This window comes from Alligator mississippiensis, chromosome 2 (genome assembly GCF_030867095.1).
Source record: "Alligator mississippiensis isolate rAllMis1 chromosome 2, rAllMis1, whole genome shotgun sequence".
Taxonomy (NCBI): Eukaryota; Metazoa; Chordata; order Crocodylia; family Alligatoridae; genus Alligator; species Alligator mississippiensis.
The window spans coordinates 69,400,520-69,415,461 of record NC_081825.1 but is presented as its reverse complement, the minus strand read 5'-3'; the positions used below and the strand labels follow the sequence as shown (position 1 = coordinate 69,415,461).

At 39.4% G+C, this 14,942-nt stretch overlaps 2 protein-coding genes across 8 annotated transcripts in view; both read left to right on the top strand.

Moving 5' to 3' along the window:
* LOC102570586 (cytochrome P450 4V2) overlaps window positions 1-3,113 on the top strand; it is a 39,146-nt gene extending 36,033 nt beyond the window's left edge. Inside the window, exon 11 of the mRNA XM_059721810.1 lies at window positions 1,081-3,113. Within this exon, the coding sequence (XP_059577793.1) occupies window positions 1,081-1,253 (173 nt within the window). The 3' untranslated portion in view covers window positions 1,254-3,113. The remainder of the gene's footprint in view (window positions 1-1,080) is intronic.
* Window positions 1-14,942, top strand: part of KLKB1 (kallikrein B1) — a 38,462-nt gene that overhangs the window by 960 nt on the left and 22,560 nt on the right. For 4 of the 7 annotated variants that reach the window (XM_059721807.1, XM_006258360.2, XM_014594865.1 and 1 more), the window contains exons 1-7: window positions 2,439-2,525; window positions 3,136-3,194; window positions 6,354-6,516; window positions 7,946-8,052; window positions 9,144-9,303; window positions 11,130-11,239; window positions 13,696-13,855. In XM_059721807.1, coding sequence (XP_059577790.1) covers window positions 3,137-3,194; window positions 6,354-6,516; window positions 7,946-8,052; window positions 9,144-9,303; window positions 11,130-11,239; window positions 13,696-13,855 — 758 coding nt within the window. In that variant the 5' untranslated portion in view covers window positions 2,439-2,525; window position 3,136. Of the gene's footprint in view, window positions 1-2,438; window positions 2,526-3,135; window positions 3,195-4,260; window positions 4,378-6,353; window positions 6,517-7,945; window positions 8,053-9,143; window positions 9,304-11,129; window positions 11,240-13,695; window positions 13,856-14,942 lie in introns of those variants that run through there. The other 3 variants (XM_059721806.1, XM_059721809.1, XM_019481314.1) reach the window with 3 other exon arrangements.

Here is a 14,942-nt window from a genome sequence, read left to right as displayed (position 1 = left end):
ATGTTGGGATCTGATGCTCAATCTACACAATCTCCATCAGCTGACTTGGGCACCCAGCCTCATCTGCCGTCTTGCGGCTATGGGTATGCTGGGAACATGGGGTGTCCCAGCGCATATGCTTGGACATGCACTTCGTTGTGGATCAAATTGTGCCACTTGGGGCAAAATAACCCTGCCTGGCTCCTCCTGGATCTGTAGCCAGGGGAAGCTAGAGCCTGGGGCCAGCACCTGTGCTGTCCCTGGCAGTAAGCTGCTCTATCCTGGCCCCATCAGTACAAAAAGCTGCCCTGGCAACTAGCTCAGGGCTACTCGCTCTCAGGAGGTTCTGGGGCCCAGTCCTGACCTGCTTTTTTAAACATGGGTTGTTTTAGACTCCTGGGTATTCAGGGGTCTAATTTTCTCCCTGCACTGCAAACTTGCAAAGCGGGAAACTTTTTTTCGTTCCCGCATGTGCCTTGTGCCATCTCAAAGGGGTTTCAGACGGGGCAAGAGGCATGTGCGCACTCATCTGGACGCACCCTTTTGGGTACTAAATTTGTAGTTAGCAGCCTGGTTTCTAATCTTTTGCTTAGTTTTCTTTTTATTTCTTTTTGTTTTATTTCTAACCATTTTTTCTGCACCTCTTTGCTTTGAATCTTTATCTCCTCATTTTTCCCTTTCTTGCTCACCACCACACTCTGTTAGGACTGAAGATCAATAAGCAAACTACTACCAAATCAAGTACTACTACTGCTGTACATGTGCTGTGGGTGTGAAGCTGAGCCCTTCTTTCTGCCACCCCAATTCATCTCCTTCCACTTAGTCTGAGAGAGAAAACAAAGTCCCATCTTGTGTCAGGTGTTTTCTCCACCATACAAGTCACCTTTAAGGTCCTCTTGGTTGGGAACTATGCATACTTCAAAGGCAAACCTTGAAGGGAAGAGACTTTTTCTAGAGTCAAGTTCTATAAACTATAGCTCCCTGATTTTTGTTCCAGGAATCGATTCCTGTGCTGTATTTATTGAAAAAGCTATGTTGAAATGCAATTATGGGGACTGTTAATACTACCCTTTGGCTGTTTTGTTTCATTTTGATGTGAAGGCCAACGCTTTGCACAGATGGAAGAAAAAGCTGTTTTGGCTACTGTCCTGCGCCACTTTTGGGTGGAAGCAAATCAAAACAGAGAAGAACTTGGTATGGTGGGAGAACTGATTCTTCGTCCAAATAATGGAATCTGGATCCAGCTGAAGAGGAGAACTGCTCACATGTCATGAGAAGAAAGTTTCAAGAGTTTAGATCTTCAAGTATACTAGCAGCACCCTTATTTCGCTTTCTACTTTTGATCACATGCACATTTACACAAAGGATTTTAGAAAACTACAAATACAGCAAAATATTTCAAAACTTCTAGATCAGCCATTCTCAATCAGGGTGCCATGGCACCCTGAAGTGCTTCAAGATCCTTTTAAGGGTGCGATGGGGTGCCATGATGTTAGCACTGTTACGTTTACCAGATTCACTAGATAAACCCAGAAATTTCAAATAGAAATCAAGAGTTATGATCTTTCCAAGTTCTTTGCATCAGAAAAACTACTTTACTATGCAGCCAAAAAAGAGTGAAAGCTAAGAGCTGGCTTTTTCTGACAGGTGCATTGAGTCTATCCAGGAGTACCTCAAGTCTTTCCAGGGGTGGGTTGAGTCTAAAAAGGTTGAGAACCACCACTCTAGGTCTTCTTAAAATATTCAAAGCAACGCTCATGATATGATCATATCACCCCCATTCAGATGGCAAGATTTGAAAAGTTATATTGACATTTAAACATCTTGCTTAGCACTGTCCTGGCATCTTACATCACCTTTTATGAGAGTACTATTTATATTGCTCTGTGGGATATTCAGCTGACTGACTTCTCATGTGTTTTGTGCTCTAGTTCAGTTGTTTTTTTGTGAAGGATACTGAGGTGGTCTTTTGAGTAGAACTGGCTGAAAGCAGAATTTGTATTCAGTGAAAAATTTGGGGATTTCAAAATTTAGTTCTGTCCTGAATCAAACTGCAAATCAGAATTTCAGAAGTTTTCAGTCTCCTAATGACTATATATCTTACATAACCTTGACAAGCCAAATTCAGGAGATTTTGAGAATTTGGAAACGCCTGAAATGAATGTTCTAGATCTCATCTCGCTATCAGCTTAGTTCTACTGACTTCATTAGAGCTATAGGAGTTAAGCACGTCCCCAGTGTATTTAGTCATTTTTTGTCCTATAACCCTCATATTTGGATTATTCTGTTTAATTCACTGAGCAATTTGTCCCATGAGCCATGTTCTCTCCCACAAAAGTTTATTCCTATTGGCTTTTATAGATTTATGCCAGCTGAGAACAGAAACAAATATTGATAGAGTGAAGACCCACTGAAAGTAAATATTAAAGTGAAGCAAACATTGCAGGCAGTCACATTTGACACAATTTGAGAGGGGCTTTATATTGTTTAGTGCGGACTGTACCTAGGCAGAATTAGTCGCACAAGTGTGGTTATTGTACTTTCAGGTAAGTTTCAATATTTTAATAGCTATCAAATCAGAGACTTTTAGTATGCAATGTCCAATCTCTTTACAGACTGCATTATGCAGTTAATGTAAAGATTCTATGGATACTCCTAAAACTTTCAACAAAATGTTTTTAGAAGTGACAAATTTAAAACTTATTTTGTATGTGTATTTTATTAGTAATGCTGGGATTGCATACTTTATTAGATAGACAAATTTTATATAGGAAATAAATTACTAGTGGGAGACAGTGACTTTGAAAATATTGAAATTTAGAAGTGATCCAGATTTAACTGTTAGTTTAATGAAGCATAAATCGAGAATAACTCTAGTGGATGTTAGAGAAGAATTTTCTTAGTATTTGTAAATTAAAATCATTTTTGCAGTCATGAGTACAGGATAAACCCTCTTCTGTTAATGCATGATACTGTATGTCTGGAACCTCTAGGTTTTCAACTGTTTTGTATACCTGTACATGTAATTAATGGGCTTTATGACAGAGAAATCATAAGTAAATTGCCCAGTGATGCATCTGTACTTTTCTTTATGACTAATTGTACCAAATTTATTAAACATGTCCTAAAGGAAACTTTCATGTATTCATTTTTTAGGATGGTTTGGATTTATCAGACCTTTAATTTCATTTTCTTAATCACTTCAGTTTACAGTGGTAAGTTTATGCATATTTTCTATACTGTATACACATATGATAACCCTATTTATTACTCTGTCTGAGTTTTCCCTGCCCCTCCGGTGGGGAAGGAGGTGGGAGGGCCCTTCGGGGGCAGTGGGGAGCTGCGTGGCCAGGCTGGCGGCACCGGGGCTGGTGGCCTTGCTCACAGGGGTGGGGCAGCCAGGAGATGCTGCAGGGCTGGGGGGAACGGGGCTGTGGGTCAGGAGTGAGGGGGATCAGCAGGGACATAGGGCATTTATACACGAGCTCTGAGAGTGGGTGGGAGGTACTTTAATCAGAGCGGCTCTTGGAGCACTCTAATTAAAGTGCTCATTCAATGAGCTTTAGATAAAATGCCCCTGCCGCAATTTTGAAGCATGGGAATGCTGATACATTAGATGTGGGAGGCTGCTGGAGCACACAAATTGCCATGTTCCAGCAGACTCGATTAATCAAGTCTGCTCTGATGTGCTGAAATTCCAGGGCATTGGAACAGCCCTCCTGCTTATATATAGCACCCATAGGTACTACACAGCTAAGCAGCCATAGTGAAGAAGAAAAACTCAGCATAGACACCAGCAATTTGCATTTAAAAAGCCTTGGTCTTATTTCCACACTAATTTGTGTGCAACTAAGTGTTAGGAAATGTTTGAGAAAATGGTTCAGGCCATCAGAAGCAAACTTATAACATTTGCATATTATTAAATAGAAAAGTCTATCATTAGAAATGTGAATAACTCTGAAAGTGTCAGTTAAGGTTCTGCAGAATTATGTTAAAAAACTAAAAATTAGTCATCATGGGGAAGTAAAACCAGTGTACATAGTTCAGTGTCAGCATATGTTAATGATTTACTTTGTTGGATTTGCAAAACCAATTTGCAAACATTCCACCATAAGTCCATGATGTCCTCTGTGCCAGTAAATTAGGCTAAATACCTAAGGCTGTTTTATGTTTTTTAATGTACTTAGTCTTCTCACACAAAATACAATTGGATAAAACATAGTTTAACATGAAAAGATTAATGGATTAATATATATATTTTTTTATATATGCATTATTCAGAGAACAAGGTTGATAACACAGAAGCCTTACCTTTATCTAAAGGCCATGGAATCAATGTGTTCTACTAATTTAGAATTCTTGAGGCAGAAAAATAGTTTTCAAACTATCTGTATGGAGGTAAATAATCTTTGGAATCTCTAATTCATAAGAATTTTGCATGGTTCTCATTTCATATATCTTATTAAATGTTTAATGTCAGAGAAAATATTTCTTTTTGTGACAAAGTTAAGGAAAGTAAGTGCTAGTGATGATAATAAATATCTCTATCTTAAAGAAAATTAGTACGGGTAAATAACATGAATAAGTCACAAGTGCTTCTCTTCCATAAATAATAAGGTGCACGTCTTTTTTTCAACATATTGTAAAAAACTTGCAAATAAACCATTTTTTTAATAAAATGAATGCAAAGTTAATGCAAAAAATAATAATTAGAAACTATGTCTAGTGTGTGTACTATCAAATAAGTGAGCAAACAATGAAAGTAAAATATTTCACTGGAATTTCCTCCCGGTTGATACAGAATAAAAAAATTCCTCTAGTCCATTTCGTTCTTCTAGCTAAGAAAAACCCTTTACATATACCAATGTATAAATAGCCATACTTCTCACCATTTTAGAGGGCAAAATAAGCAGCATCAGTGCCATGGCAAGGAAGCTTGGTTCCTGGGACAAAGCCCTTAGTGGCATCCTGCCCTCATCCCATGCACAGATCTGGGGGGCACACGCCTCCCCATGCTTACCTGGGAGTGCACACAGCAGTGGGAGCCACCCTCGCACCATCCCCATGGCCCCCCAAATGAGCCATTTGCAGCTCCATCCATCCTGCCTCAGCTGGGCAGCACCTGTTTATGCCCCTTGTTTAGTGTAGAATTAGTCTACTGTGCATTAAACATCACAATTAATGAGCCTTTATCTAGCGCCTTTATCTAGTACCTCATGTTAGAGGTACTAAACCTGATGCCCAGAAACAAAGGCATATTAATGAACTTTTAGATATGCCCACAGCCTGCCTTCTCCCTTATACCCCACCATGATCCCTAAGGTCAATGGAAAGTAATCACAGGCAAGTTCCATCAATGCATCAATTCCACTTGGCAAAAATACATGGAAGTTGTTGCTCCTAAGTTCTGGAACTCCCTCTCCTTTGAGACCCAGCAGATCTCAAGCCTCAACATGTTTCAGAAGCTCTATGTCTTTAGCGCCACATACTGCACATTCAGCTGTTCTCTGCACTGCAAGGGAGCATCCAGGGTGGGGAAGGGGGGGGGAATATCCAGGGGTAAAAAAAAAGATATACAAAAAAAAAAAAAAGGGAAGTGCACAAAACCAGAGCCTGGCCAGCCAGAGCCACACACTGCCTGCTGGCCAGGTTCAGAGCAGCAGGATCGCGACTGCTGCAGCCCCAGGAGGACCCCAGGTAAGGCTGCTGTGGCCAGCCCAGTGCTGGCCCCAACCTACCCTACCCCACCCAGGGTAATTTGCCGCGTGCCAGAAGGCACATGGCACAGGCATTCTCCAGGGACAACTAGCAGCAACACAAGGTGTGCCACTGCTAGTTGTCCCCAGGGAACCAAATGTCATTGCTTGTGTGGACGCAGCCTACAGCGTTACTAACTCTCTATCTCTCTCTGTATTTCTTTCTCTCTTACACTCTGTATTTTTTTCCATCCACATATTCCTTTGGATGTTTTTCCACACTACGATCTCTCAAAAGATGACTCTACCGTTCTTGAAATCCAACTTGACCTTTGCATGCCAGAATTTTCTTCCTTTCCTCTCAGCAGTTCTACATCTGCAGTGTGGAAGGCAGTAGCATCCTCCCTGTAAAAACTTTAGACTCTCTCTGCCTTGCCAGCCAGGCCTACCTTCTTTGAAACAATATGCTGCACAGAAACTTCACGCTAGATTTGGGAAGGCAGAGAGCACAGGTTAAGGTGGGAGAGAGCTTCAGGAGAGGCTGTACAGCAGTAAGGAGACAGCAGGATTTTAGTGAGAAGGAGACCTGCCTTATATCCTTTCTTTGGTCAGCTTCTTGTCTGTGAGAGTCAGTACCTGACATAACACAAGCTAATACCTTTCATTATTCCATGTCAGAATGCATGACTCAGATCTATGAAAACACGTACTTCCAAGGAGGCGATGTAATGACAGTTTTTACACCAAATGTCAATTACTGTCAAATTGTGTGTACTTACCATCCGACATGTCTGTTGTTCACTTACCTGCCACCAACTGGAATTCACGACCCTACAAAAAGGTAACGTCTTCAAAAGCTAAGTTTCACATGATGTGTAATGTCCATTAGGCAGTCAGCACTGCTCCATCCATGCAACGTCTCAAAAAAATATATAATGTATTACCCTGGTTTCCCCAGGCAGAAGGTAGGTTAGAATGTCAGTTTAGAGATTAAGTGGTTCAGAAAAATATGAGCATGCGACGACCTACTTTGTCAGAAGCTGTCTTACTACAGTTTCACATTTCCTTAGAAATTTATGAAGCTGCATTTCTTAAACCTGGAAAGCTAAGAGTCCCTTTCCTAGTTTGGAGAAATGAAACCCACATGCCTTCAGCTCTACCATGTGTCCTTAAAGGATTGTTCATTTTAATTCATACATCTTCTGCTCTTCACTTCCTTTCCATATCTAAACCATCCCATCCACCCTCTCCCTCACTCTTTGGGAAGTGATACTAGCCATACCAGTAAGGTTTGTGGCCAGAACTGTACCCTCAGAACTATTGAGCCTTGAGAGTATTTTTTCCTCCCAGAGGGCAAAAGACCTTCTTCTGGAACTCCAATGGAGGTGGTATGGTTCTGAACTGCTTCCAGTTGTATGTGAATGTAATGTGGGTAACAGCAGGTGGAGCCAGGGAGTAGTCTGCAGAGCTCTGTTGACTGTTAATGTGGACTTCAAGTCCCTCAAACCCCCAGGGGATGGGGGACAAGGGAAAAAAGAAGAGGAAGCTTGAGGCTGCAGTAAGGGGAAGAGAGCAGTGTGCACATGGAACCTGATCGGCCCTATGTAGAGAAGTGCACTGTGGATCTGGAGATCTCGCTGGCTCGGTCATCCAGGACTGTGGACTGAAGGAGCTGGACTCGCACCTGGGGGTAGCTGCAGGCTGCTATTTGAGCTCTAGGGAGTAAAGGGGACACCTTCAGAGGTATAGGGATGGGGTGGAGATTAAGGTGCTGGGTGTATGTTACCACAGTGTTGATGTTTCTTTACCTTTTACCTGTTCCCTCCTTTGGCCTGTTGGCTCATGACCCCAACCCCTATGATTTTCTGTATGAAAGTGGGAACTCCCCCTTGCTTCTTGTGCCAGTTTCTGGGGTTGCATGGTTGGCACAATGTGAACTCTGTTATCTACAAAGCACAATTTATTCCCAAGACAGATCTTTAGTTAGGCATTTCAATGCTGTGGAACTGCATTAAGCCCACATTTCCTTATCCAAGAACACCTTCTTTCCTGGAAAAGTGTCAGAAAGTCTATGCTATGAAACTAATTGCTGCTATAAGCCAGTTGTAATTCTTGCACCACTTCAATAGTGCAAAGGAAGCTGAGGATTTGGCTCTGAAAGCATGTTTTGCCCCTTATGCTTGAAAATATAACTACAAACAATCTGTTTTCTCATGAGGTTGGGCTTTTGGTGCTAATGTTAACTGTGTACTGCTAACTTTTGAACACAGGTTTACCTGCTACTTGAAAGACAGTAAGACTGAAATATTGCCAAAGGTGCACATGGATGGTGCAATTTCTGGACATTCCTTAAAACAATGCCATGCCCAAATTAGTGGTAAGATATACTTATTCAAGTATATGCATCTCTTTAAAAATATATAAAAGCTTTCAGTGTACTATATTTCAGACTAGTTAGTGGATAAAGGCATCACTAAAATTAACTGGTTACATCATCAAGATGTCAATTTAAGTACAACACATTTGGCACATATATGAGAATGCATTTATTACATCTCTTCTTCTTCTATAAAAACCCTGTTATATTGAATCGAACAGCCTGATAGATATGAGCATAACAAATCACATTTATTGGAGAATTACCTCTTTATATCATGTTAATGATACCCTATTATAAACCACTAGGTAAAAAGACAAGCAACATATTCAATATTCACCATCTTACCGTTTACACCTCTCAGAGTATTCACTGCTTTTATAATGCCCTTGTTGGAGTTATTTAACTCATATTCATAGTTGTAATGGTCTCCAGCAAGCCTACTAGATCTTATTTTGTGGTTACTTTTCATGTTATTCACTCTAATTAGTATCTGATTAAAGCAGCCAGAATCTAAATATGACCCTATGCATTCATGATAAAGGAACAGCTATGGCTGGCTGACAAACATGCTAGATGAACACAACTAGTGTTCAATAGGAAAAAATAAACCTACTTTGGGGAAGATATTTGTTTCAAACTCTGGTCCAAATTCTTTCTTGTAATGTATATAAATAAATCCTATGACTCTAACAGGACTTGGTTACTGCATCATAGGGTAGCATTTGCTGTTAAAATGCTGGTTTGTGCTTTGTGATTTTTTTGAACGTTAACATTTTTCAGCCATTAATCTAAAAAACTACAGGGCTGACACCTCATCAAGGCGACTCAGGGCTCTCATTCTCCTCCACTCCCTTGTCTTGAAATGATAGAGACGCTTCTTTAGAGCCAGGTTCTACCACTCTGACTCATATTACATAACACCTTACTCTGTAGCTTCAATTTTCTTAATGGAACTATATACAAAATAAGGCACTACTGAAAGTGAGGGAGGGATGCAGAATCTGGCTAGTCTGCCAGGTTACTTCTGGAACTTCCAAAACAAGAATGTTCCAGCATGCTTTTTTTTTCTCCTCTTTTTCCCTACCCAGGTTGCAGCAGGGACATCCACACAGGACTGGATATGCAAGGGATAAATTATAATGTGACTACTGAATATAGCTATCAAGAATGTCAAAAAAGATGCACCAATGACAACCACTGTCAATTTTTTACATATGCCACAGGAGCATTTCACAGTGCAGGCTTTCGGTAAGTCTTGATCCTCCTTACTGGTTAGCAGCACAGTTAGTAATACAGTAATTCATAAGCAAAATTAAAGGAAAGGGAAATTATTTAAAGAGATATTTTTCACATGGCATTGTTCTACGTGAAATGTAGATTTTAATCTCAGTTATCTTTTTGTGTTATATTCAAATCTAGAGGTACTGGCATGAAAAGGTCTATAATAGTTTGACTTGGATTTATCCTTTGGTAGAAAGACAAATTTTTTTGTTATAGTGCTGGAAAGTCTAAAATACAGTGAGGATGTAAAGAATGCAACTGATACTAGCTGTCATACTGGAGTTAAACAGGAGTTGCCGCTCATCTTTTGCCCATCTGTAAAATAGGATAAAGCTATTCCTTTGTGAATTTCCTAGAAATCTATGAATGAGAAGCATAAGATTAGAACCATACCTTGGTACTGTTATTGTTAGAAACAGATACTTTTATGTTGAAATATTTCATTATTAGGTTATTTTACTGTATATAATAGAAAAAGGAATTAAGAAAACTGTGCTTGTTCCTGCTGCACTCTCTGTATGAATGGATCCAGACATTTGCACAGAGCACACCCCTTTCCCCCCACCTTTTCTTCAGTGTTATTCAGTATGATTATTGGAGTCCAAGGTAAAAAAAAAATCATGAGATTTAAAGTTATTATTGAATCTTTGGCATAATTCTAAAAGTCCATTACATCTTTGCTGGAATATTTATAGATGTATTGTTAAATAATAACAATAATAGCACTAACAACAAATCAATAACAAAGACAATAGATGTGGTGATGAGGATGATTATTCATGGGCAATTTCAGCAAACATTCTATTCTTCTTTTATAGCTCTGTAGTTTCAGTGCCCACCACAAGTGTCTCCTTAGTTAATATGTTAATAAAGAAAGAAATAATTACCCAATTCCATGAACACAGATTTTCTGTTTCACTTCTCTTCTTGTGCATTATTTGGAAAAATTGCATGAAATTTGTTAATATATAACATTTTATTGCTTTCATTTATCAAACAGTATACGGTAATACTTGGGTGTGTCCATTTGCAAACGGACATTTTTATGGTAGTAATATATCAAGTGATGATGAATAACAATGACAAAAATCACTATTTACCTCAAAGGAATACTATGTTGATTAATTGCTATTTGTAAAATGCTATTATATAAAGTGCTAAGCTTCACTAGAATGTAGAGAAAATCCTAACCTGTGGCTGTAAGTTTTTAGCTCTTAACCTATCAGGTCTATTGTCCCTTTTGTTATTTCATAGGGCTACTTCAAAATGTTGAGTCCAGCTTTAGTGGGTGCTCTGGAACAGTGCTTCTCAACCTTTTAAGTACCAAGTACCCCCTAACTTCTGAACATTTTAATAAGTACCCCAACACAATTTTCCATTGGATTTTATATTTACAGACTAATGTGTGCCATATGTTGGAAGAAGATCCAGATAATGAGTAGAAAGATGTCATGTACTGAGACATTAGAAACTGCGTAATTAGTAGCTGTACAGTTTTTGGTATGTGAAGCTGGCAGGGCTCAGTGAGATCAGTTCTTGGATAACTTTGCCTGGGCAAACTGCTCACTGCTCTTACCCCATTCCCTGCTAGTGGCACATGGCATGTGCAGGACTTGGTTCACCTGCCTTTGCAAGCACGAAGCTGCTATGTGCAGGGGGAATTATCCACTGACCATTTCTGGCAAGATGAAGTCAAAATTAAGTTAAGCTTGTCTGGTGTAAAGACAACTTTGTGGAGGAAGGAATCTGGCCTGTTTCTTACTGAAAAAAAAAGTTTTACTTTTGTCATTCAGTAACAAGTGCTTCTTGAAGTACACCAAAACAGGAACTCCAGCAAGCATAAGAATACTTAATAATGCTGTATCTGGATTCTCATTAAAACTCTGCCAACTTTCTCAAACAGGTAACTATTTAAATCTCTATTAATTGAAGTTAGATATAAAGGAAACATGATGATACAGTATGTTTCAATGTGTATGAATATTATATGCAGCATGTAAATAAGCAATAATATAAAATCTTTCTGGGTTGTTTTTTTTTAAATAGTTTTTGGTACTAAAATTCAAATAATGTATTGTTAATCATTTTAACTTTCCTCTTTTATCATTGTGTGATACAAAAACTGTCTTGTGGTTTGAAGATCTAGTGAGTTCTCTCCTAAATTTACTTTGGTGAAATTGCAGTTTACATTTATATCACAAATAGAAACATTGAATAAGAAAATCCCATCAAAGGCAGTATATATCAGGACTCAAAAAAAAAAGATGCTGTTTCAAGTAGTGAGCAGTATATTCCACTGGAAACTTGTAATGCAAGCTTTAAAATGATTGTGCGTAAAAATGGGCTATTACGCTCAAATTAGCCCTTGACCTTTTGCAGTCAGGAAGTAAAGGGAAAACTGCACTTTTTTCCCCCAAAATACACAGTAGTTCGATATTTAGTTATGATGGCCCCTTGTTGTGGTTTTACAGCTTCCATCAGTGGTTGCTCTCCTTTTATAAGGTTTCAAGTTGGTCTTGACTTTTTTCTTTATACTTAAAATCATTATGCCCCTGTATTATAAGCCTTCACATTGTGAGAAACAAAACATGTATCATTTCACCAAATGCCACTGAAATTTCTTTAATATCAGTGTATTTTTATAGATCTAAATTATGCTTTGACCATGGGCAGATTGAAGAAGGGAGGGGGTGCAGCTAACTTTCCCATTGACTGTATGGCTTGTGTAGTGAGCTGAGTTCACCAGCTTGTCCATGTAGCTCTTGGCTGGAGCTGCCATCTTGGGGTCCTGCTGGAACCCAGTGGCTGAATCCACTGCAGCTTCCTCCTCCTTTTCCTCTGCCACTGAACTCAGCAGTGGGCAGGAGGGGGTTAAGGGGAATATTCACCCTCTAGTTTCTGGAGCTACATTGACAAACTGATGAGTTTACTGTGCATGTGCTGCATAGCCAATGGGGGTGCAACTGCACCTCACGCACCTCCCCTAGATCTGCCCATGGCTTTGACTAATCTAAAGGCAAGTTTTCTGTATGCTGTGGGCATCCTGTGACTAAATCTAGTGTCCTCTTTGAGGTTGTTCTTGCAGTTCTCTAAGGCAAAACTCTCTAAATTAGCAACCTATGACCGATGGAGCTACTTGATTCAACCTGCAGAGCTGGGGGACTTCTGTGACAGAGAGCTTTTTGTGGGGGCTTCTATGGTGGCTAAGTAGCAGGAAAGAACCATGGTGGTGGCTTTGTAGGGGGAATGGTGACTGCAGCTACAGCAGTGACAGCATGGGCTGGGTTGGAAGTGGCCCACCCTCAGAGCTAAACTCCGTTAAAACATCCTCTGCTCTAAAGTGTGGCTGACTCCTGCTCTAAACTGCAGGGTCAGACTCTAGGTATTATTCCTTCTTGTCCTCGGTTACAACATCCAGGTTTATACTTTTGTTTAGATTATTTCTCTTCATCATGTTACCTGAGATTATTCTTTCATGTTGGTGATATTGTTCTGCCTTCATGCAGCCTTATCTTAGTTCACAAGTAATGTCTTTAAACCACATGTTGCTTTTGTTAATCCGTTTGTTATTGGTCTTCTTAGTATTGCATTACTTTTTCAGATTGTCCCAGTCCCATGATAGGAATCATCTCTGGAAATTATTTTAGAAAACAGTTTAAACACTCTTGAGGCAAAAAATACCAGCAACATTACTTCAGTACTAAACAGCATTGACCTTAGCTATAATGTCACCTACTGGATAGAGAAAATAAAGGAATAATAAATCAAAGTGCGCAAGTGAATAAGGAAAAAAGTTTCCTTCCCAGAAATGCAGCAGGAACAGTTAAGGGAAATCTTTCTGAGTGTTTAGTCTAGGCATACACACATATACCGATGTAGGAGAGATTTCCCTGACATTTCAAAAGGTTTCTGACTATTCAAAAGGTTAAAAGTCCTTCTGAACATAGCAGCCTATTGGGCTAGCACACATGGGACTAGCTTTACTCTCTTGGCTGTCTTTGACTTCCCAGCCCAAGTTTTCAGGTACCCATTTACAGATGGATTACTTGGGAGTGACCTTTTGCACAAATCCGTAGCAGGGTTTGAATTTATGCCTGTATGGGGCCACTCAGCCACCACACCCGTGCTTTCTATGTATTGCAGGAAATAAATGAAAGATTCATCAAGAGCCACAAAAATTTTAAATGTGAGATTTGTTTTTAAAGATGTTCATGAAAATGGTTTCTTGTTTACATCTCTCAAAAGCATAGAACACAAAGGACAACTGTGAAAAAGGATATATATATAAATACATATAAATATTCTGTTGCCATCAAAAAATTCACTGGACTCGATATATTTTTTTCTCTTTTTATACAGATTGTCGTTTGGACATTTTTCAAGATAAAGAATTTTCAGGAAATAATATTATGAGTGTTTTCACTCCTGATACTTTTGTGTGTCGAACTATTTGTACTTATCATCCAAATTGCCTGTTCTTTACATTTTTTACAAGTGAATGGGAAGTAGAAACACAAAGGTGAATATGACAACTAATATTTTATATTCTAGTAATTACAGATATTAGAAATGCTTATGTTAGTTTTAAATAACACATTAAAAGGTGTTAATTTTATATAGTTATCAGAATTCTCAGTGCAGTGCAATTCTCAAAGTACAGATTCTGGTATGTTTTGTCCATGTGTGTATAATTTGCTAGTAAAGTGAGCAAAACACTGGCTTGCATCCATAGATGCTTCTCAAGCAAATCCCAGGACGTCATTCTCCTGTTGTACTTGGCCTTGGTGAGGCCACAGCTGGAGTACTGAGTCCAGTCTTGGGCACCACAATTCAAAAAGGATGTGGAGAAGCTTGAGAGAGTCCAGAGAAGAGGCACAGGCATGATCAGAGGTCAGGAAAATGACCTTACAATGATAGGGTGACAGAGCTATGGGGCTCTTAAGCCTGGAAAAGTGCAGGCTCAGGGGTGATCTGATGGCCACCTATAAGTTTATCAGCGGTGACCACCAGTGTCTGGGGGAACATTTGTTCACCAGAGCGCCCCAAGGGATGATGAGGTCGAACAGTAAAAAACTACTGCAAGACCGTTTCAGGCTAGACGTAAGGAAGAATTTCTTTACTGTCTGAGCCCCCAAGGTCTGAAATAGCCTGCCATCAGAGGTGGTTCAAGCACCTACATTGAACACCTTCAAGAGAAATTTGGATGCTTATCTTGCTGGGATCCTATCACCCCAGCTGACTTCCTGCCCCTCGGGCAGTGGGCTGGACTCGATCTTCCGAGGTCCCTTCCAGCCCTAATGTCTATGAAATCTATGAAATTTCACAACAGAAATGTGCATCAAAAGGGAATATATGTCTTACTCTTTTAAATAACTGATATTTGAATCCCTACAAAAGTGTCAAAATGGAGTTTTGAGACCCAGAACTATGATATGATTTACATGAATGTACTTTACACAAAACTGAACAATATGTTTAAAATTACATTATTTCTTTGTTTAAATTTAAATTCTACTTTTAATATTTTAGCAGTGAGGAATTAAAAAATAACTACATGCCATTGAAACTTTCTGGGCAAATTAAAGGTGCAAGGAAATGCACCTTTA